Source organism: Aquarana catesbeiana, linkage group LG06 (assembly GCF_042186555.1).
Source record: "Aquarana catesbeiana isolate 2022-GZ linkage group LG06, ASM4218655v1, whole genome shotgun sequence".
Lineage (NCBI taxonomy): Eukaryota > Metazoa > Chordata > Amphibia > Anura > Ranidae > Aquarana > Aquarana catesbeiana.
In genome coordinates this window covers 392662939-392684723 of record NC_133329.1, presented here as the reverse complement: position 1 = coordinate 392684723, position 21785 = coordinate 392662939, and the positions used below count along the sequence as shown (strand labels likewise).

General features: G+C 45.4%; 1 protein-coding gene and 1 long non-coding RNA gene across 3 annotated transcripts in view; one reads left to right on the top strand and one right to left on the bottom strand.

Moving 5' to 3' along the window:
* LOC141147195 (uncharacterized) overlaps positions 1–12887 on the bottom strand; it is an 81638-nt gene extending 68751 nt beyond the window's left edge. The window contains exons 1-2 of one of the 2 annotated variants that reach the window (XR_012245035.1): positions 12717–12887; positions 10985–11273 (exon numbers count right to left, since the gene is read on the bottom strand). This is a non-coding gene — a long non-coding RNA (uncharacterized lncRNA). Of the gene's footprint in view, positions 1–10984; positions 11351–12716 lie in introns of those variants that run through there. The other variant, XR_012245034.1, reaches the window with a different exon arrangement.
* WNT6 (Wnt family member 6) overlaps positions 10758–21785 on the top strand; it is a 167866-nt gene continuing 156838 nt past the window's right edge. Inside the window, exon 1 of the mRNA XM_073634348.1 lies at positions 10758–11078. Coding sequence (XP_073490449.1) covers positions 11002–11078 — 77 coding nt within the window. The 5' untranslated portion in view covers positions 10758–11001. The remainder of the gene's footprint in view (positions 11079–21785) is intronic.

Here is a 21785-nt window from a genome sequence, read left to right as displayed (position 1 = left end):
AAACTGCATAGTAACGCAGAGCCCCTGTGGTGTGGGGTGATGTTAAAAAGTCACTTTTTTGTGCCCCCGCCCCCACGCGTTTCGACAGCCCATTGAAATGAATGGGCTGTTGGGGACACACAAAGGCGCACGGTGTGAACCAGTCCTAAAGCTGATCACAAGAATCCACAAGACTTTAGATTCCCTTCAGTGGTACATTTCCCATTTCCTTTGTATCCCCCCCCCACGATCTCCCCACCCTATGACACTGCCAAGCCCCCCCCCTCCCCCCCCTGTACATTCTTCAGCAGCCTTTTGAATGACAGTCGAAATTTTGGCCCAGAGGGAGAGGATGATGGAAGGAGAGAGGCATCTCTCTGACAGGCGTGCGGCTCATTATTAGATCGACTGCCATGATCGCTCGCTGTCAGGGGCCAAATTACTGGAAGGGTGACTAAACGGCCAAGGTGTGCAGGACGAGGGGGATGGGGGGGGGGGGGGTAAAAGACACACCTGCACCGTGCCCTCTGACCTGCCCATATGGTGGTACGGCAATGGAAACAGGCATGCCCATTAATACTGGAGCCTATACGGTGACCTGACCAATCAAGGGTTAGCTTTTATTTTATTGTATGCCTTGGTGCAGCGCTGTGATTGATGGCAGAGAAATTACACCAAAATGTATATAAAATGTTCTATATGGACAGGCAGGTTGACTTAAAGATGACCTCCAGGCAGATAGAAAATAACCCAAAGCAGCTCTCGTTCTCATTAGGACTCGGTTCTCACGGTCGCAGCGCGACTGAGCGCAGGCGCGTTCCCGCGCGTGACCGGTACAGCATCCCGTTCATTTCAATGGTCTTGCCTTGCGCATGAGAAAACGCAGGAAAGAAGTCCCTGACTCGTTTCCAAAAGCTGCATTATTTGCAGGTGTGCGGGGGCGCCATTCACAGTTATTGGCACCGCCGCTCGTCTTCTAGATGGCAACGCGTTTCTGTGTGCATCGGAGAAGCTCGCAGTTTTGCACTTAGTGGCTTAACCTAGCGTTAATGTTTTTTTTTTTTTTAATGCAACAAGAAGTAATGAATTGCCCATTAAAAGATAAAAGAAAAGTGAAAGCTTTTGCTGATATATTCACTTTCAGTTCAGAGCATTGAAAGAAGTACATCTTTTCTGCCACTAGATGTCCTCAGCCTGATGTCCAGCATCATTCAACCAGCTTCCCCTAAGCCCAGGTTCTGCCTGTGATTGGACAGGTAATGGAGACGCAGCACTGTGATGAACACCTATCTCTGTCACTCTGCTCTCTCCTCCCATCAGCATGCATATTGCCAGTCACTGATTGGCTCCTTGTGCTGCTTCTGCTTCTTACACTCCGACCCAGCTGTACAGGGAACACAAGAGGCTGATACCAGGTTACATTCAGGTACTTACACTGCTTGCATTTAAAAATACATTTAAAGATATATTAATGGTTCCAGAACTGTATTAATTTGTGTCTTTTATATCTGCCCAGAGTTCAGCTTTCTTTCTTTTTATCACAGAGATTTCCCTGTTGGCATGTTGGCCCCTCTGAATAGTTCAGTTATCAGAGAGGATGCTGGGCTCAGCTCAAAAATGACCATTACATTAATGAGGAAGTAATCAATTATTGTTAATAATTTTTAAGTAGTGTTGAATAACGTATATAAATAATAATAATACTTATAATAATAAGTATTATTATTATTATTATTATTATTATTATATTTGTATAATATGTTTATTAATAATTCATATTACTAATTATTATTTGTATTATGATTATTATTGTTATTATTATTATAGTCTTATAATTATTTTATAATGATAACAGCAAATAACTAATAATAATAATAATAATAATAATAATAAGTATTTTTATTATATTATTATATTTATTATTATTTTTATTAGTAGTATTATTATTAATAATAATAATACTAATAATAGTAATAATAATAACAACATAATAATAAAAATACTTATTATTATTATTAGTAGTTATTTGTTGTTATCATTATAAAATAATTATAAGACTATAATAATAACAATAATAATCATAATACAAATAATAATAAGTAATATTAATTAATAATAGAACAATTATACAAATAAAATAATAATAATATTACTTATTATTATTATGTATTATTTGTTATTATTAAAAAATAATTATAAAAATGTTATAATAATAATAATCATAATAATCATAATAATTATTATTATTGTTAGCTACTATTATTATTAGATTCTTAGAATTATTTTTTTTTAAATAATTATTTCAATAATTTTTAAAGTGCGTCTAAATAAATAACAAAAATGTAATACATTGCAGCTTTTCATTCCTTAGGTGGCTGCTTTGTTTTTTTTGTTTGTTTTTTTTTTTTCAGGTTTTTTCCCTTTTTATTTTTGCCCGGAGCTCTGGCCAGTAATACCCTTCCTGTCCTAGGGCGATGACTTGCACTCACTGCACTGTGTCTATGGAGGAGCAGCGTTGTCACCCTCGGTTGTGCTCCTGATTTGAACTACAAACACCTCCCCCCCTCCCCTCAACACGAATACATGGGGAGAAAGTGTTCTGTAGTTCACAGAAGATTGCTGCAAAGCCAATGACATTGTTTAAGATTTCAGTTCAGTGCACAGGAAGTTAGAAGGACACTGGATTTCTGGCAGGATCGACATGTATTGTTCTGTTCTTGCTGAAAATGTACTTAGTCTGGAAAAAGAAAGAAAACAAAAGCAGCCGTCACATCTAAGGACCGGTAAGGTTCAGTATATTCATTTTTTTTGGTTTAGATACCCTCTAAAGCCCAACTCTGGGCACAGTAAAGAATAAACACGTGTTTTGGCAAGTTCCTCTTCCTTCCTCGCAGTGCAAGGGTTAATTGCTTGATGACAGAAGGAGAGGCTGTGTTATATCTTTACCCTCCCCCACCCCTGCTCCGCCCTCATCTTCTCCCCAAAGCTCCGGCCTGTAGGTGGCGCCCCCCCCCCCCCAGCATTATCATGTACAATGCAGGCCAATTAATGTGGTGGAGGAAGGAGTGCGACCTCGGCCAGGAGCAGCCTACACAAGAGGACCTGTCACTCAGATCAAGGGAGCCTGCCGGAGCGAGGACAAGGTAAGTGCCCGCCTCCTCTGCAACCCCCTAGACTTAGGGAGGAGCTCCAGTCTCCTGTAAAAAAAAATAAAATAAAAAATAAAAAAGTCAGCAGCTACAAAAACTGTACCTGCTGACTTTTAAAAAAAACAGCCACTCACCTGTCCCACGATCCAGCGGTGAGCTCACCCCCAGCCGGTCTCACCCATTGTCTTCTTTTCTCGGCGCCGGCATCTTCACTATGGGCACCCGGCTGTGACAGCTTGCTGCTTCACAGCTGGGTGCCCACTGCGCATGCGTGAGCGGCACTGCGCATTGTGAATGGTGGATGTAGTCTTCTGGGACCTCCCACGGGGGGGAGGGAGGAGAACCTCTGTTTCCAATCACCTTGGCGGTCGGAGCGGAAGTGGGAAGCGGGTACCTGTCAAAATCGGGTACCCGCTCCTTAAAGGTGCCAACTCTTCTATAGGGGCGGGGGACGCGTCCTTGAGACCCGGTTCACACCTATGCAGGTTGCTGTTCGCATACTCCAGGTGCATTCTGCGTTTCTTTCATTACACGTTTTTGCTCCATTGAAGTCTATAGAACCAAAAACCCCCAAAAAAGTCCCCGTCCCTCCATAAAATGCACAGATGTGAACGTGGCCCATAGGAAACCATGTTATATGGACTGTAGTTTGTTTCTGCAAAACTGAAAACACACTAAAAAAATGCCTGGGTGAGAGCCAGGCCTAAAGAGGAACTTTTCCTTTTGGGTGGAGCTCCACTTTAACAAGCATTTAATCCTTGCAAAAAAAATATGTGGGAATACCACCAACCTGCGCAAAGGACGTATAAAACCAAATATCAGTGAAAGACAATAGGAGCAGCTCATTTGTAAATAGATATGAATATTCGAAAATTAATTAAGAATTAATTAATTGAAACTGCTCTCTCTGTGAATTAAAGTGCAAGTGCAAAAAATACTCAAAATGCATAGACCAGTGTCAACAGACACAACAAAATTATATATATATAGGTATGTGTCATCCAAATATATCTATGTAAAGTGTCCACAATGCTGAATCAAAAATTCAAAAACACATAAAAAGATCAAAAACCATGTGTTTGGAGACGCCATTTGCGTTCCAGCTGCGTTTCAAACGGCGGAAGCCACCCTACATGTTTCGTCAGCACGCTCTGATGTCATCAGGGGTTTCACTTCAATTCACAGGGAGCGCGGTTTCAAGTAATTAATTCTTAATTAATTTTCACATATTTAACCCTTGCAGTGTGGATAGAAAGCCCACTGCAGGGGTATTTTTTTTTCTCGTTGTGCCGGAGTTGCACTTTAACCACAACCAGATACAAAGGCATGGGGGAAAATGCCCAGCATGCTGAAAAATGTTCTGCGACTGATTATGGTCTTGCAATAAAGGACAATTGCGCCAAATCTAAACCCAGCAATACATGGATCGAAATTTAGTCGGTTCTCTTTAGTCGATCGATCCAGCCTGCTGGAAATTTTTCTCTTGATCAGCGTCGGCAACAGGGGCGGCCTGTCCATTAAGGGCGCACGGGCGTCGCTCCCCCCCGTCCATCGCCGCCTCCCCTATCCATGCGTCCAGGCCCCATTCAGGACACCGGCGGATGGATTCCTATGTGGAGGGGCTGTTTTTTTTAAGTACCTGATTAGAGCCAGAGGCACTAATAAGCTTCAATATAGTGGGGGCTCGGATCGCAGAAAGTGCGCTCTCAGCCCACCCAGGTGTGTTGCAACAGCGAATCAATATTAGCTGTTGTAACACTGATCCTCTTCCCAGCCAATTAGGAAGCTGGTTTTGACACCGGTCACCCGATTGGCTGAAAGGACAAGCGATCCTATTGGACGCCTAGGAGGAGGAGGGAGGAGCCATACGGCAGGAGCCGCTGTGATGCAGAGAGGACACAGGAGCCGCTGCCCATAGGAGCCCACAACACGGCTGCTGCCCGCCGCCCATTGGTGCCTGCCCGCCTGTAACCAATGGGGTAAGTGCCAGGGTGGGGTGGGGGGGTACCAACCGACCACCTGGGGGGGTGGGGTTTGCTCCTCTCAAAAAAAAAACACCAGCCGCCACTGGTCGGCAATGCTGATCAGAGTGTTCTGATGGACGGGGGAAGTCTCCCTGCTGTCAGCGAGAGGGATTCCATCCACGTCGAATGTTTGGATGGGGAAATCGAGTCATTTTTCTTTCGTTCAACTCTCTGGTTGAATGAAAAAAAAAAAAAAAAAAAGCTCATGTATGGCCAGCCTAAGACTGGGATCACACTACTTAGTTTTGGGGATGCGCACAATACGCACAGAAACGCGCTGCCATTTAGCAGACACACTGCGGTGCCAATAATTGTTAATCTGGAAGAGTGGATGTAAAGGAGCGCCCGGTATCCAGTAAGTGTGGATTTGGAAAGGTACTTTATTTAGGGTAGCAACAAATTAAACCAAGCCAACGCGTTTCGAGGCGGAACAAAGACTCCTTCTTCAGGGCTGTTGCTGCATGCTTATGGAGAAGATTCTTAAATCGGATATGCCTGAGGCAAAAAGTTTGGACCGAAAGATTTCCGAGTGTCGACTGTGATTGTAGACCGCAGAATGCTGCCTCTTCACTCACTGCTGACACTTATGCCGCGTACACACGGTCGGACTTTTCGTCTACAAAAGTCCGACGGACGCCGACGGACTAAAGCCGGCTGACAATCCAATTGTGTGTGGGCTTCCCCGGACTTTCAGCGGACTTTTCCAGCCGCAAATCTGACGGACTTTAGATTTGAAACATGCTTCAAATCTTTACGTCGTAACTCCGCCGGACCCAGAAATCCGCTCGTCTGTATGCTAGTCCGACGGACAAAAACCCACGCTAGGGCAGCTATTGGCTACTGGCTATCAACTTCCTTATTTTAGTCCGGTGTATGTCATCACGTACGAATCCGTCGGACTTTTGTGTGATCGTGTGTAGGCAAGTCCGTTCGTTAGAAAGTCCGCTGCAAGTCCGCTGCAAGTCCGCCAAATGTCCGTCGAAAGTCTGTCGGACTGGCTGTCGGACTTTTGTAGCCGAAAAGTCCGACCGTGTGTACGCGGCATTAGGAATCTTTCGGTCCGAACTTTTCGCCACAGGCATATCCGATTTAAAGCGGAGTTCCACCCATATAAAAGTCAGCAGCTAGAAAAAGTGTAGCTGCTGACTTTTAATAATCGGACACTCTCCTGTCTCACGGTCCAGCGATGCCGACGAAGGAAGCCCCGCCCCTCTCCCCCTCCTCTGTGCGGCGCCGGCGTTGTCACTGCGGGCGCCCGGCTCGCTCCTTGGGCACGCACTGCGCATACGTGAGCCGCGCTGCGCACTGTGACTGGCCGGGCAATCATCTGGGACCTGTGACGTGTCCCAGATGATTACCAAGAGGGAGGGGGGGAGAGGTGAACTTGCTTCCGGTGCAACGGGAGGAAGTAGGAGCTGGATCCCTCCTAAAAAAAAGGGTATACGCTCCCCCCTGAAAAAAATGACATGCCAAATGTGGCATGTCAGGGGGTCACCTTCACTTAAAGCGGAAGTTCCATTTTTGGGTGGAACTCCGCTTTAAGAATCTTCTCCATAAGCATGCAGCAACAGCCCTGAAGAAGGAGTCTTTGTTCCCCCCCGAAACGCGTTGGCTTGGTTTCATTTGCTGCTACCCTAAATAAAGTACCTTTCCAAACCCACACTTGCTGGATACCGGGCGCTCCTTTACATCCACTCTTCTAGATTTCATGTGGAAGCGACCATAAGGCTGTACCTGGAGGACGTTGGAAGGGAATTCTTCCGACCCGCCTACACCTTCACCCACTTACATGCCGTGACTGATTGAGTCAGTCCAACGCGATCTCCACCCTCCAACCGGAGAGCTCTTTCCGCTCTGGAATGCCCACCATGTCATTAAAAGGGAGGAGCGTAACATAAACGCACAATTCTATTCAACGGATCAGGTGAAATCAGGAAAAACTGCTACTTTGTATCCAGCGAATGTTTATATGTAACTTGTAACTATTTTATCCAATGGGCTTCAAACCTCCCGACACCGATATGAACGTTTATCCTTCCTTGTATGTGCTACTTCTAGAAGGATGCAGCTTACGAAAAAAATAAAATTCAAACAGATTGATAAGATCGGTCACAGTCATTGATGTGCCATACATGCGCCGATACTCTACCTTTTAACTTTATTTGAATACCCCCAACCACTGACACCAATACAGTGCCTTGAAAAAGTATTCATACCCCTTGAAATTTTCCACGTTTTCTTATGTTACAACCAAAAACGTAAATGTATTTTATTGGGATTTTATGTGATAGACCAACACAAAGTGGCTCATAATTGTGAAGTGGAAGGAAAATGGTAAATGGTTTTCCAATTTCTTAACAAATAAATATGTGAAAAGTGTGGGGTGCTTTAAATAGTTTGGGGTCTATCACAGTAGTTTGTTATGCCATACATGTGTCAACGGTCGCCTAGGACTTCCCCACTCTCTGCCTCCCACCTCCGAAACCAATATCAATTGTTATCTTTCCTTGTAAAGGTTACAAAAAAACGAATCTGGCCAATTGACTTCAAATAGTTTTTTAAGGTTTGCCATCTGTACACCATACATGTGCCAATCTTCAACTATGACGTCCCACCTTTTGAATTTTTATCAACCCCCCCCAACCACTGACACCGATATCAATTTCCGTCTATCAATGTATGTGCTGCCTCCAGAAGGATTCAGTCCTGCAAAGATTGCAAACAAATCCACCCAGCCAATTGACTTCAAATAGTTTAGGGTCTGTCCCGGTCATCCGCCCGTGGCTTCCCTCCTTTTGAATTTTTTCGAACACCCCCCTCCCCCAACCACTGACACCAATATTAATTTTTATCTGTCAAAGTATGTGCTGCTTTCAGAAGGATTTAGTCGTTTAAAGCCCACAAAAAATTTAATCCAGCTAATTGACTTTGTTAAGGTCTTTTATGGTCGTTTGTACGCCATTCGCCATACATAGGCTGGCGCTTGCCTAAGGCTTCTCAACTTTTGACTTCTATCGAACCCCCCCCTCCCCCCGCCACTGACACTGATATCAGTTATTATCTTTCAATGTATGTGCTGCTTCAGGATTCAGTCGTGCAAAGATTACAAAAAAAAAAAAAAACAACCCGGCCAACTGACTTCAAAAAGTTTAAGGTCTTCTGTGATTGTCGGTACGGCATACAAGCGCCGACACTCATCTATGGCTTATCGCCGTTTGACCTTCTATCGAACTTCCCAACCGATGACACCAAAATTATTTTTTTATCTTTCCTTGTATGTGCCGCTTGCTGATGGATTCAGTCGTGTAATGATTACAAAAAAATCGACATGGCTAACTGACTTTAAAAAGTTTCAGGTCTGCTGTTATTATCTGTATGCCGTACATACGCCGACACTCATCTATGACTCCCCCCCAACCACTGACACTGGCATCAATTTTTGACTTTCAATGCAGTGACAGCTGTCAGTGTGGGTCGGTCATCCAGCCCCATAAGGTTAGGGTTTACCCTTGAAGAGCAAGGTTAGGACTCAAGGATTGGAATAGGGACCTCCTACAAAGAGCAAAGGTCAGCAGGCTTGACCCCAGAGGTCAAAGTTCAAGGGGCGTGGCTGACCCACCCCCACCAAAGTGTTCCGCCCACCCCAGTTAAGTCGGGGAATGAACAAGTCGGGGAAAGCACTTAGCGTGCGCATTTGCGCTAGGCGCAAATGTTTTTTATAAGGCTGCCGAGCGTCCTAGGTTGCGGATGGGCGGCGGCTTCTGATGGGTCTTCTCCTTCTCTGCATCACGGCAGCTTCTGCCGTGCGTCTCCTCCCTCCTCCTCCTAGGCGTCCAATCCGATCGCCTGTCCTTTCAGCCGATCGGGTGATGGGTCTCAGAGCCGCTTCCTGATTGGCCGGGAGGAGGATCAGTGTTTCAATAGGGAATATTTATTTGCTATTGCAACACACCTGGGTGGGCTCTGTTTACAGTGCTCTGCGCCCCCCGAGCCCACCCTATTTTGAAGCCTATTAGAGCCTCTGGCTCTATTCACGTGCTTCAAAAAAAAAACCCCACACCCCCGCCATTGGAATCCATGTGTCCGGCGTCCTGCATTGAGGCCGGATGCATGGATGGGGGGGGGCGGTGCCTGTGTGTCCTTAATGGACCGCCCCTGTTTCAATGTATGTTTATTACAAAAAAAAAATTCTGGCCAATTGACTTCAAAAAGGTCAGTTGCGGTGGCCTGTGCACCATACATACGCCGACACTCACCTATGACTTTCTGACCTTCTGGCTTTCATCAACCTGCCCCTAAACCATTGTCACCGATATCAAATGTACAATTTACAAAAAAAAAATACCCTCAGCCAACTGACTTCAAAAAGTTTTAGGTCTGCTGTGATTATCCGTACGCCGTCCATTCACCGACACTCATTATGGCTTCTCATCTGTTTGAATCCCCCCCCAAAACCACTGACACCAGTATCAATTTTTATCTTTCAATATATGTGTGCTTCCAGAAAGAATACATAAAAATCCATCCGGCCAACTGACAAAGTTTCAGGTCTGCTGTGATTATCCGTATGCCGTACATGCGCCGACACTCATTTATGACTCCTCCCCCCCCCAACCACTAATAGCAGCATCTTTTTTTTTATCTTTCAATGTATGTGCTGCTTCTAGAGACATTAAATCTTGCAAAGATTACGAAAAAATGTTTCTGGCCAATTGACTTCAAAAAGTTGAAGGTGTGTTGCGGTGACCTGTACGCCACACATCCGCCGACGCTCACCTATGACTTTCCGACATTTTAACTTTCATTGCACTTCCCCAAAACACTGTCACTGATATCAAATGTACAAAAAAAAAAACCCACCCAGCCGATTGACTTCAAAAAGTTTCAGGTCTGCTGTGATTGTCCGTACGCCGTACACGCGCCGACGCTCATCTATGGCTTCTCACCGTTTTGACTCCCCCAACCCCCCCCGCATCCGCTGACACCGGCATCAATTTTTATCTTTCTGTATGTGCTGCTTCAAGAAGCCTTAAGTCGTGCAAAGACTACGATTTTTTTTTTTTTTTTTTGTTCTGGCCAATTAACTTCAAAAAGTTTAAGGTGGGTTGCGGTGGCCCGTGCGCCACACATACGTCAACGCTCACCTATGACTTTCCAAACTTTTTGACTTTCATCGAACTTCCCCAAACCACTGTCACAGAAAGATTCCAAAAAAAAAAAATCCAACCCCCCCCCGGCCAATTGACTTCAAAAAGTTGTCACAGTTGTACGCCATACCGGCGCTCTTCGACTTCCATCAACACCCCCCCCCCCTCGGGCACCTTTTTGTGGGAGGGGGGGGGACAGAATAGTTTTTTTTTGATAGAAGAACGATTAGTAATTGTGTGGATTCACCTCCCTCTATCTCTTCCTCTCCCTCCTCCCTGCTCCTCTCCTCTCTTCACCTCCTCCTCTCCACCCCAGACCCTTCTCTCTCTTCCTCCCAGACGGGCTCCCCTTCCTTACTCTGCCAGTCCTCAGGACAGTCCCTGTACTCCGGAGCCACCTGAGACCTGGTGCCCCCCCCCCACCAGTCACTTGTGTGTCCCCCCCCCCCACCACCACCACCACCACCACCACCACCCCACCCGGCTCAGACTCAGCTACTGTCCTCCCACCTTCTCATCCATCCCCATAGGGAAAAAATCCAGGCATTCCTTGGAGTTTTCTACTTGTTGACCTCGCTCCTTGTGTGTTCTTGGTTGCCTGGCTTGTAGAGAAGAAGAAGAAGAAGAAGAAGAATCTGAATTCCGGATAACTTATTATTCTTGGTGCTCCTCTGCCTGCGCCCACCTTGGCCAGGGGGAATCATGATGCCCCTTTCCAGGACTCAGCTGGGACTTTTCTTCATCCTCCTGTGTCCTGCCAACATCATCGGGTTGTGGTGGTGAGTAGACCCGGCTCAGGGGGTGACCCCGGCTGACTTCTCCTGCTTCTTCTTCTTTTTATTTTAATTCCGCAAGCTGCCACTTGTTCCACTTCACATGCCCCAGGTAATGGCAGAGCGCAGCCAGCGGGGATCCGCAACCAGCAACATGTTACTTCCAGGGACAATGTCCCTCTACCGGGAATGTCCCCCACGCTGCAAATAGAATACCATTAAATAGTTTTGCATTAAAAATTTTTTTTTTTTAAAGTTCCTAAGGGCGTTGTTCCCTCCCCCCCCCCCTTTCCTGTGCTAACCTGCAGCTGGGTTTGCTTCCAGCTTAGTTTATTCCGAGCCCGGCAGGGGAGAATCACGCTGCGGCTTCAGAACAAGAGCTGTTCACACCGGTTCGATTTTTCCTGCGTCTGCCAGCGCGCCGCACTGCCCGCTGGTTCATGTGACCGGGCGCCATGCGTTGCCGTATTGCAAATCGCATTACTGCCCCTTCGTATATCAATGCAACGCGGTGCAGTGTGACTGTTTGAAAAGGTGCAGGTGCTTCTTATGGTGGCAACATACTGCGTTTTTTTACTTCAATGGGAGCGCATGGAAAATGCACGTCTTTGGTGCGGTTTTTTTTTTTTTTTTTTGCAGTGTTTTGTGATTAAGGCTATGTTTCCACTACTGCGTCCCCAAATTTGCGCGATCTTGCCGCGATGATTTTTTGCCCCGATTTTACCGCAACTTTTTACCGCGACTTGAAGCAATGCCTGTGGACCTCAAGTCGCATCAAAGTGGGACCAAAGTAGTGCAGGGACTACTTTGAAGTATAGATACAGATATGAACGGTACTCATTGGAAATCATGGGGTACGACTTGTCATGCGACTTTTCGGTCCCAAGTCACATGAAAAGTCGCACTAGTGGAAACATAGCCTTAGGCTCCATTCACACCTGTACGAATACAAAGTTGGGATGACTTTGGAATGCAACTTTGGTGCAACTTTGGATGAGCGCAACTTGGATACGACTTTGACCAGTGATAATGGACAACTATTGCATACAAGTTGCATTATATAACATTCATGTACGACTTTCATGGAACTTTTGAGGGTTAACATTGAAGTTTATGGCCCTCAAGCTACATGAAAGTCGGACCAAAGTAGTGCATGAACTGCTGGAGTTGCTGGAATTTTAAGTCGCACATATATGAATGGTTATCATTGGAAAACATGGGGAATGACTTGTCATACGACTTTAATGTCCAAAGTTGCATGACAAGTCGCACAAGTGTGAATGGAGCCTGAAAGTCATACCTGAATGTTATACAATGTAACAGTTGTGCAACAATTGTCCATTATTACTGGTCAAAGACAAAGTTGCATCAAAGTTGCACTCCAAAGTCAGCGCAGCTTTGGAGTTGTACAATTGTGAATGGAGCCTAAAGCTGATAATGGATCCGAGTTTTTGAATATTAATTATTATTATTATTATTAGGAATTGATATAATGCCAGCAGCTTGCACGATATAAAGGGGGGCAGTACAGTTACAATACAATTCAAGATAAGAGGGTTAGGAGGTTTGCTCGCGGGAGCTTGCAATCTAAAAGCCCCCCAGGGGACATTTCTGGGGAGGGTGATGGGAAGTTTACTACAATACCTGAGGAAGGTGGAACACCCTGCAAAACGTTCAAGTCCAGGCTGCGGTCTCTGGAGGGGCTGGTCGTCTCCGCTCCCCCGGCTTCCTGCGGTGACACGGTGCTCAGGTCTCTGGGCTGTTGACAGAGCGGGGAGCGAGGCTGTGACAGCGCCGGGATTACCTGCGATCCCTACAAAAATAACAAATGTGATGTGCAGATGATGGAGAGGAAACAATACGCCACAACCCCACGGGAAGACATTCATAATAATGAGAGCTAAAGCAGCAAGGATGGGGCTGTGACCTGCACAATAATATGGAATGCACAGAGTATATTAATAGTAATAGTCTGCAGAATAATATGGAATGCACAGAGTATATTAAAAGTAATAATCTGCAGAATAATATGGATTGCACAGAGTATAGTAATAGTCTGCAGAATAATATGGATTGCACAGAGTATATTAAAAGTAATAGTCTGCAGAATAATATGGATTGCACAGAGTATATTAAAAGTAATAGTCTGCAGAATAATATGGATTGCACAGAGTATATTAAAAGTAATAGCCTGCAGAATAATATGGAATGCACAGAGTATATTAATAGTAATAGTCTGCAGAATAATATGGAATGCACGGAGTATAGTAATAGTGATAGTCTGCAGAATAATATGGATTGCACAGAGTATATTAATAGTAATAGTCTGCAGAATAATATGGAATGCACAGAGTATATTAAAAGTAATAATCTGCAGAATAATATGGAATGCACAGAGTATAGTAATAGTGATAGTCTGCAGAATAATATGGATTGCATATAGTTTATTAAAAGTAATAGTGTGCAGAATAATATGGATTGCACAGAGTATATTAAAAGTAATAGTCTGCAGAATAATATGGAATGCACAGAGTATATTAAAAGTAATAATCTGCAGAATAATATGGAATGCACAGAGTATAGTAATAGTCTGCAGAATAATATGGATTGCACAGAGTATATTAATAGTAATAGTCTGCAGAATAATATGGAATGCACAGAGTATAGTAATAGTAATAGTCTGCAGAATAATATGGAATGCACGGAGTATAGTAATGGTAATAATCTGCAGAATAATATAGATTGCATAGAATATAGTATTAATAATAATAATAGTAGTAAATGATAATAGTCTGCAGGATAATATGGATGCACAGAATATACTTCAATGGAAAAACGCATCAAGAATGCACGTAATTGTGTTTTTGGTGTGTTCTTCTTCATGACAACAGACACCTCCTCCTAGTAATATCAACACTTCCCAAAAAAATGCATCAAAAATGCACATGAAAAGTATAGATGTGCACCTAGCCTTATAGTCTGCAGAAAAAAAATGGAATGCACAGAGTATGATAACAGTAATAGTCTGTAGAATAGTATGGAATGCAAAGAGTATATTAATGATAATAGTCTGCAGAATAATATGGATACACAGAGTATTGTAATAGTAATAGTCTGCAGAGTATCTCTCTCAGGGTGCGGTTTGGAAGGTTTTTACACTCTGCCCAAAGTTTTAATAGACAGATGAAGGTGATAAATTCTGACCAATGGCTGCTCTACAAAATCCTCTATTTGTCGGCAGCAGATCAGGCTAATCCCAGAATATTACAAGAGGAAAGATGAGAATAGTCAGGATATGGAGATTAGCCAGGATACAGAGAATAGCCGGGATACAGAGAATAGCCGGGATATGGAGAATAGCTGGGATAAGGGGAATAGCTGGGATGTGAAGAATAGTCGGGATACGGAGGGTAGCCGGGATATGGAGAGTAGCCGGTATACAGAGAATAGCTGGGATATGGAGAATAGCCAGGATAAGGGGAATAGCTGGGATACGAAGAATAGTCGGGATACGGAGAATAGCCGTGATACGAAGAATAGCTAGGATACGGAGAATAGCCGGGATAGGGAGAATAGCCGGGATACGTAGAATAGTCAGGATCTGGAGCATAGCCGGGATCTGGGGAATAGTTGGGATACATAGAATAGCTGGGATCTGGAGAATAGCCAGAATACAGAGAATAGCCAAAATCTGGAGAACAGCCGGGATCTGGAGAATAGATGAGTACTGAGAATAGCCGGGATATGGAGACTAGTTGGAATCTGGAGAATAGCCGGGATCTGGAGAATAGCCGGGATATGGAGAAGAGCCAGGATCTGGAGAAGAGCCAGGATCTGGAGAATAGCCGGGATCTGAAGAAGAGCTGGGATCTGGAGAATAGCCGGGAGAATAGCTGGGATATGGAGATATGGAGACTATCAGGGATATGTATAATAGTTGGGATCTGGAGAATAGCCGGGATCTGGAGAATAGCCGGGATCTGGAGAATAGCCGAGATCTGGAGAATAGCCGGGATCTGGAGAATAGCCGAGATCTGGAGAAGAGCCGGCATCTGGAGAATAGCCGGGATATGTATAATAGTCGGGATCTGGAGAAGAGCCGGGATCTGGGGAAGAGCTGGGATATGGAGAATAGCCGGGATACGAAGTGTAGCCGGGATATGGAGACTATCCGGGATACAGAAAATAGTGGGGATCTGGAGAACAGCCGGGATCTGGAGAATAGTCGAGATCTGGAGAATAGTCGAGATCTGGAGAATAGTCGGGATCTGGAGAATAGTCGGGATCTGGAGAATAGCCAGGATATGTATAATAGTTGGGACCTGGAGAATAGCTGGGATATGGAGAATAGCCGGGATACGAAGAGTAGCCGGGACATGGAGACTATCTGGAAACTGGAGAATAGTCGCGATCTGGAGACTATCCGGGATCTGGAGAATAGTCGGGATCTGGAGAAGAGCCGAGATCTGGAGAAGAGCCGGGATCTGGAGAATAGCTGGGATACGAAGAGTAGCCAGGATATGGAGACTATCCGGGATACAGGGAATAGTGGGGATCTGGAGAATAGTCAGGATCTGGAGAATAGTCAGGATCTGGAGAATAGTCGGGATCTGGGCTGGTCCGTCTGTCACTGAAAGTTTAAGGATTAAACCCTGCGAGGAATTTATTCATCGTACTGAAAGGATCCCCTGTTTCTTTTGGGGGGGGGGGGGATTCTATTATTACAGTGGATTAGCGGTTGGTCCTTCTGCCTTCCAGCACTGGGATCCTTGGATTACATCCTGGTCATCACACTATCTGCATGGCGTTTGCATTCTACTTGTGCTTGGGTGGCCCCTAAATCTGTCTACTGAGTAAATGACATACTGACAATCATCTCATTAGAACCACGCTGGTTTGCGCATGCGGCAGGAAAGCGGACAAGGCATAAATGTGGGACGGAGCGCATGCGTGTGTCGGGTGTAGGGCGGCTCATTTATTTCAAAAGTCTGTCCTACGCCTGAGAAGTGCAAAAGAGAAGTCTCTGACCCTTTTTTCAATATCGTCACACCGAACCGCGCGCTGCTGCGGAACTCTGTACTTTGTCATGTGCATTAGCGGATGCTCGGAGGTGCGGTTAACAATAAATAAATATCGCCATGCGTCTGCTGAAGGGCAGCGCGTTTCTGTGCGTGTCGGGAAAGCACACACATTCGCACACGTCCCTGATGTCTACAAGGTGTGAAGTTCGCTTTAGACCTCCGTTCACACCGGTGCTACTTGTCATGCGATTTGACAGTTCAAAATCGCATGACAAGTCGCACCCCCATTGCCTGCAATAGAACTATTTTTATATTGCCGCGTCTCATGTCGCAGAGATTATGAAAAAAGTTCCTGCACAACTTTTTTGGGGATTTCATTGCACCTTCAGTGCAAATAGCACCGAGGTGCGGCTTTGAAAGCGCATTGAAGTAGCATGATTTCAAAGCCGCACCGGTGTGAACCGGGGCTAAGTGTTCAAAAGCCAGTCTGGGCACCGTCCCAACTTTCTGAGATGGGAACGAGGGACACCTATCAGCAAAAGGATGCAGGCATAGGACACACCTGTATTGTGGAGCTCCGGAGAGACCCCTGATGTCTCATTAAAGAGAACCTGTCACCAAAAAAAAAAAAAAAATATCACATAGGGGACTTTTTGTCCCCTATGTGATGGGAAAAAAAAAGTTAATTGTAAAAAATTAAAGTTACACATAAAATCCCCCCCAAAATTGGGGCGGGCCCTCCCACCCCCACTAGTACAAACGTAAACGCACATGAACGTCGATTGTGATACACATGTTACATATCGCCGCGCACGTCGGAGTGAGAGCAATAATTCTAGCATAAGACATCCTCTGTAACGCTAAACTGATGACCTATAGGGGGGGCTTTTTAAAGTGTCGCCTATGGAAAATATAGAGTACTGACATGGGAACGAGGGACACCTATCAGCAAAAGTATGCAGGAAGAGGACACACCCCCTTGACACGCCCCCTTAAAGGAGAATTGTACAACAAAAAAATTATTGGTTAAACCCACAAGAGCTTTTTTTACCACTACTATTCCTTTATATTGGCTTTTGGAATTTACAAATGCAGCAATTTAGAGACTGGATGAAAGGTTTAACACTGTGGAACACTTTTTGAAAGATAAAAAATGCATTTTATATACAACTATAGAGATCAGACAAAAATGAGGGACAAATGAGGAGGAAAGAGGGACAGAGGGACATTGCTCCAAATCAGGGACATTCCCTCGAAATCAGGGAAGTTGGGAGCTATGATAAAGTGTGGACTGGAGTTTGGCTTCAATTTGTTAGTTTATCTAAATCTGCTAATATATTTCACCCTCCCCCTCCACCCCAAACTGGCAATGCTGCTGTCTGCTGCGCCTCCTGTGCTCCTTCCTCCGGAGTTGTGTCTCACTAATACAGGAGGTGTGTTACTGGTCAGATCCTCTGGTGAAAACAGAGGGGGGGAGAAAACGAATGCAGCCACCACATCGAATGATCGGTAAGCTGCAATATATTACATTATTTGTTTAGGATTAGGTCTAATTCACACCACAAAAAACGTCCTCCAGGATGCGTTTCTGTACACACATTTTTATGCACTTTTTATGCGTTTTTGATGCGTTTCCAGGTGCATTTCAGATGCTCTTTTTTCTTCTTTTTTTTCAGTACTAGTTGTTCCCATCATATGGGTTCCAGGGCTTTTTTTTCTGCATCCAAAATGCATAGGAAGTAGGTCACATGGTTATCAATGGCATAGTTCACACCAGTGCTTGCAGTTTCAGTGCGTTACAGTTCCGGGGAAAAAAAAAAAGTAGAACGTGCTGCATTTTTCCTGCACAGAACTGTACTGGAACGTATTATATTGGTGCAGTTCCTGTCCGAATCGCATCGTACTGTATGATCCCAGGCTGAAATCCAGACTGGGTTCACACTGGTGCGGTGCGGGAAACCGCATGTGATTCGGAACAGGAATCGCACCGCATTCCTGTTCAAATCGCATGCGATTCTTTGCAGTGTGATGTAAGCCTATTAAATCTCTATGGGCTCAAATCGCACTGCGAAGGTATCTGTAGTCGCCGATATCAATCCGGTATCGGTGTAACCCTACTGTCAGTCTTTTGAAGAATTTTGGGCACGTCGGCCGTGACGGGATGATTATGATGAATATGAAGAATCCGGCGAATTTGAATTGCAAAGCGCTGGGGATCTGGTTTGGTTTAGCCGTAGCGGAAAGGACACAGAAAACTCTGCGCGACGCGTGCCGGAGGAATGCTGCATAAGTAGATGGAAATATCTTCATCACACTAGTATGGGATTATCCAGTAAGGCAGCAATCCAGACGGACCAATCAGAATTCTTCTCTCACTGATCTGATGCATCAGAAGGAATTCTGATTGGTTTAGTTGTTACAGCGCTACATACCCCATAATGCTTTATGATGGGTAATGTGGGACTTGTAGTTCCACTACCATTTCTGAAGTTCTTTGTAAAGTGGTTGTAAACCCTTCCATGCACCCAGTGCAGTGTCTGGACACAGAGATGAAACACATCCCCCTACCTAAGTTGTACCTGTTTATCTGCAGTCTTCTCCTTTCTACATCCGTTCAAAGTGCTGAATTTATAAAGCTCGTCTGAGCTGTCAGAAAAAAAAGGGAGCGGAGAACTGAAATTAAACACTGCAGAGCTCTGAGAGCTGATTGGAGGGAAGGGACACAGGAAACGTCTGACAGTCAGTGCCGGGACAAGGTCATCTAAAGCCCAGGGGCCAAACTACGCCCTCCCCAAGATGTATGAGCATTATAAGCAAAAATAAATAATTAAGCACTAATCATCATGCTTACGTTCTAAGCATAAATTACCCCCCTTCCAGTACAATCCTCCCTCCCCCCCCCCCTGCTAAAATCCGCCCAGCACAAATGCTTCCCTCCTACTAGCACAACCCCCCCCCCCCAAAATTTCACCTCCTAGCACGCCCCCCCCCCATTATCCCTACTAACCCAATTCCCCCCCCCCCCAAATCTCCCCTCCTAGCACCCCCCCAATTTCCCCTCCTAGCACAAATCCCCCCCCCCCCATTTCCCCTCCTAGCACCCCCCTAATCATCAATACTAGCACAACCTCCCCCCCCCAAAAAAAATGCCCCCCCTCTTAGCACAAATCCCCCCAATCATCCCTCCTAGCACAAATCCCCCCCAAAAACAAAAAAAAAAATCCCCTCCTAGCACCCCCTATCATCCCTACCAGCACAACCCCCCCCCCCCATGATCCCTACTAGCACAAATCCCCCCCCCCCAAAAAAAATAAATTTAACCCCCCAAATTTCCTCTCCTAGCACCCCCCCCATCATCCCTACTAGCACAGCCCTCCCCCAATTTCCCCTCCTAGCACCCCCCAATCATCCCTACTAGCACAGCCCTCCCCCAATTTCCCCTCCTAGCACCCCCCAATCATCCCTACTAGCACAGCCCCCCCCCCAAATTTCCCCTCCTTGCACAAATCCCCTCCCGTTTTCCTCTCCTAGCACAAATTCCACCCCCAATCATCCCTATTAGCGTTTTTTTATTAGTAATGGCAGCGATCTGCGATTTTATTTCGTGACTGCGACATTATAGCGGACACATCGGACACTTTTGACACTATTTTGGGACCATTGTCATTTATACAGCCATCAGTGCTATAAAAATGCATTGATTACTGTGTAAATGACACTGGCAGGGAAGGGGTTAAACACTAGGGGGCGATCAAGGGGTTAAATGTGTCCTAGGGAGTGATTCTAATTGTGTGGGGGGAGGGGCTTCCACTGATATCACAGCGATCACTGCTCCCGGTCATATCACAAGGCAGAACGGGGAAAGGCCTTGTTTACATAGGCATCTCCTGTTCTTCGCAGAAGAGTTCGTGAGTCCCGCGGGCATGGTCACGCTGTACGCGGCAGGTGCGCGCGCCCGCTAGCCCTGCCAATTAAAGGGGATGTACAGGTACGCCCATTTGCCCACCACTGCTGTTGTGTCGACGTATATCGGCGTGCAGCGGTCGGCAAGTGGTTAAGGTTTGGCATGTTGGGTATCTATTTACTCGGTGCAACCTCAGCTTTTATATTTTACCAAAACATTGGGTAATTTATTGCATTTTTGTACTCCCTAAAATTAACTTTTAATGTTTTTTTTTTAAATGAAATTTTGTGTTCCCTAGACCTTTGCAGTAATAATGTGTGACATAAAAACTTCCTATTCTCTAGGGTGTCTGCTTTCAGAAAGTATATAATGTTTTGGGGTTTTAGGTAATCTTGTGGCCCTGTTTCACATTTGTTCACATCTTGGCGTTCCGAATCGCGGGCGGATTCGCTGCGATTCTGCCTGCGATTCGAACATAGCAGCAAATCGCGATCTTGCCGCGATTCGTCGGGCGACAATCGCCCTAAAATTGCGCAAACAGAATTGTGGGACGCCTGTCGCCCCAAAAGAATGCCCAGATGTGAACAGAGCCTCAGGCCTAAAATGATTTTTTTTTAAATGTGTGCACAAAATGCAAAAACGGCTTTGGCTGTGAAAGGGTTAAAGTATAACATATAAGTAATAAAGGCAACACCTATGCGTTTTTTTTTTTTTGCAGAAACGCACTACAATCCATTTAACATGGGTTCCTATGGGACATGTTCACATCTCTGCTCTTTTTCAGTCGCAGCGTTTTTTGGAAAGGGTCAGGAACTTTTTTTAAACCACGAAACAATGCGTTTTTGGTTCAATAGACATCAATGGGGAAGCTGCAGAAAAGCATGTAGTGCGTTTTTTTGCTACGATTTTTTTCTGTGATTTTGCTGCGAATTGCATTTATTTTATCTGCCCGACAACAAATTGGCCAAAAAAAACAAACATAAAAAATGCAAAACGCATAAAAAAAAGCAGGAAAAACGCATCAAAAATGCATGTGCAAGAACGCAAAACACACCGCAAAAAGCACTGCATAGGTGTGAGCTGAGCCTAAGGGAGATTCACCCTCTCTATGTGTCCGGGTTACCATTATCCCAAATTTTGAGTTGTCCCCAGAAAAGTAATAGAGGGTAAATCCGGGGGGTGGGGGGGTGGGGGGGTTGGGAGGAGGTGGTCCCCAAGGAATTCCCTTAATTTGCAGGGATTTCCTGTCACTTCCTGTTTGGCTATGGGACAGGGAGTGAAGAAAAATCTCCGCAATGGGACACAGACGGTGAACACCTGACAGGGGTTGCAACCCTCCCTTACTCTATCCGAAATGAGAAAACAGGTTTTGCCTATAGTTCTACTTTAACCGCCTGCCGACCAGCCGCCATCATTATACTGTGGCAGGGTGGCACGGCTGCGCGAATCGCCATAGGTGTACGTCGGCCTGCTTTAAACGCGATAGGGCGGGACGCTGGAGCCGATTCACGTGGCCGCAATCGCTCCACAGAGAGCCGGAACGGGGATCTATCAATGTAAACAAACAGATCCCCGTTCTGACAGGGGAGGAGAGAGAGAGATCGTTTGTGCCTAGTGATAAGGAACAGCGATCTTTCTCTACTCCCAGTCAGTCCCCTCCCCCCACAGTTAGAAACACCTCCCAGGGAACACTTAACCCCTTGATCGCCCCCCCCTAGTGTTAACCCTTTCCCTGTCCGTGTCATTTATACAGTAATCAGTGGCTATTTTTAGCACTGATCGCTGTAT